Genomic DNA, 2,548 nt, shown 5'->3' on the forward strand with positions numbered 1-2,548 from the left:
ACCCACCAGCCGCTAGATACCAACCTTCTAACAGACCGGTGACATCTAGCCCTCGCTATCCACGCCAGGAGGACAATGAACAACGCTGCTTCCGGTGCAAACAGCTGGGTCACTTCAAGCAGAATTGCCCCATGGACGACAACACCAGGTCAAATTGGTCTCGACCTGGGTACCGCCCACCAGCAGCAGCCCATTGTGTAAACTCGGCTTGGGATCCCCAGGAGCTGAGTCAGGAAGAACCATTGGGCACCCTTTACGAAGCCCTCATGGTACAATCTGTTATTACGGACAACAGGAAACACCATTGTCAGCTGGTCATGGTTAACGGAAAAACCGCCCGGGGATTAAGAGACAGCCGGGTGGGCGACAGCCATGAGCCGGAGGGGCCCTGGAGGGAGCTGGGCAGAAAGAGGCACCGCCGGCTACCCTCCAAGAAGAAGAGGTCCTGGAAGCAGTATAACAAGCTGACCTGGGAGAAGAAGCGACTGGAGGAGAGGGAGTCCAGGCGGGTGTCCAAGATGCGGGCCGAGATGTTCGCCAAGGGCCAACCGGTGGCCCCTTACAACACCACCCAGTTCCTGATGGAGGACCACGGCTTGGAGGAGCCCGACCTGTGCCCGCCGCCAAAACGGGCCCCCGCCGCCTTGCCACCCATCCACCTTGACAGCACGGAGGACGACGGCACGGGCAGCGACGGTATGGCCAGCGACGACGGCACCAAGTTCCTGCAGAAGGACTTTTCCGAGACCTACGAGAAATACCACGTGGAGAGCCTGCAGGACATGAGCAAGCAGGAGCTGATCCGTGAGTACATGGAGCTGGAGAAATGCATGAGCCGCATGGAGGAGGAGAACAACCGCCTGAGGTCACAGCAGGCCGACCCCCCCAGGCTCCATGAACTGGAGATGGAGCTGGAGAAGCTCAAAGAGGAGAACCGGCGGCTGCGGAGGGAGCAGGTGGTGGCTGACCCTATGGGACACTGATTCAACCCCCCCTCCCCCCGGACTCTGAGCACCAGTGCTACAGCATTTCAACAAATATCAATTTTTATTTTTATGAATCTCCTGTGATTGTCACTTCAGAGCCATAACCTGCCCCCTCCCATAGCGGGACACCTAGACGGCGGCGCACAGACCCATACGCCATCTTCACACTGACTTCTGGTGACTCTGCAGATCGCACAAAGACTTGGGGACTGACCGGCGTGTGATCTGACGACCCGGTGGCATACCTGAGTCGGAAGCTGTTGCCAAGGGAGGTCAGTTACGCCACCATTGAAAAAGAGTGTTTGGCCTTGGTATGGGCACTCAAAAAGCTCACACCTTACCTTTATGGCCGGGCTTTCACTCTCATCACCGATCACAACCCCTTGGTGTGGCTTAACCGGGTTTCAGGGGACAACGCCCGTTTGCTACGCTGGAGCTTGGCCTTACAGCCCTATGACTTTACGATTCATTATCGCCCAGGCAAGCAAAACGGGAATGCCGATGGATTGTCATGCCAAACGGAGTTAACCTCGGACTAAAAGCTCTGAACCCGTCAACCGTACTGTACCAGGAAAGGTCCAACCGAGTTGCCGAAGCAGGGAGAAAAAGGGGGGCCATTGTGAAGGTCTTTTATGCAATTGCCTATATGCTTCAGTTTAATTCTCTCCCTGCTATTTTAATGTCTGTGTGTTATGTGTAAAGGTGACTTTTTGTATTCTAAAGTGTTTTATGTCTTTTTGCAACCATGTGCTCAATGGAGTCTGCCTCTAGCCCTGGATAATTGGATTACTTTCCCCTTTGTCTCCAGGATAGAGGCCTCTGTAAAACCTGCTTAAACCAGATTGCCATGCTGCCAGTAAGGGACAAAAGATACTTTTATTAACTGTATGTGTAATTGGGTTACCTCTCAGGCTCAAGCTCTTGGTGTCCTTAAGATATGCTCTAGTCTCCACCACACTTTTTTGCAAGTATAAATCAAGATATTGTCCTAGCTGAGGCGTGATGGACCCTATACTGTTCACAATGGGTCTCTCAGGTGGACATGTAATGTCCTTATGAATTTTAGGGAGAGTGTATATTGTAGGAGACCTGCTACTACTCGGAATAAGATATTTCTTCTCTCGACTAGTTAGCACTCCTTTTTTATAGCCCATTTCAATTAGACATTGCAGATCATTTTGGTATTGAGGCGAAGGATCCTTATCTAATCGGGTATAGGTGCTTGTATCATTTAACATTTCCATCAGCTGGTTAAGGTAAAAATCTTTTTTCAGAGTAACACCACCTCCCCCTTTTGTCCGCGGGTCTTATCACTATATCTTTCCTCTTTTCAAGCAAGGTGATCCCATCTAATATGTGTCGTGGATTAACATCTCCTCTGGGAGCTATACGCTCGAGGTCTCGTATGACAAGACCCTTAAATGTTTCCACTTGATGGATTGCTCTATATAGGGGGTTGAACAGAGATTTGTTACGCAATCCAATATCCAGTGCTACTGAGGAATTGCTAGTTGCAGGTTGAGAATTTTTGTTTAGAAAGTTTTTTTTCATGTTTACCTTTC

At 50.6% G+C, this 2,548-nt stretch overlaps 1 protein-coding gene across 1 annotated transcript; it reads left to right on the plus strand.

The window, feature by feature from the left end:
- Window positions 1-386: 386 nt before the first annotated feature.
- LOC120925089 (protein HEXIM1-like) lies at window positions 387-983 on the plus strand (the record flags this gene model as incomplete). The annotated part of the gene is made up of 1 exon (XM_040335967.1): window positions 387-983. A coding segment is annotated over one exon (597 nt), but the record flags the coding sequence as incomplete, so codon positions are not given.
- Window positions 984-2,548: the final 1,565 nt, after the last annotated feature.

The sequence above is a fragment of the Rana temporaria genome, chromosome 1 (genome assembly GCF_905171775.1).
Source record: "Rana temporaria chromosome 1, aRanTem1.1, whole genome shotgun sequence".
NCBI lineage: Eukaryota > Metazoa > Chordata > Amphibia > Anura > Ranidae > Rana > Rana temporaria.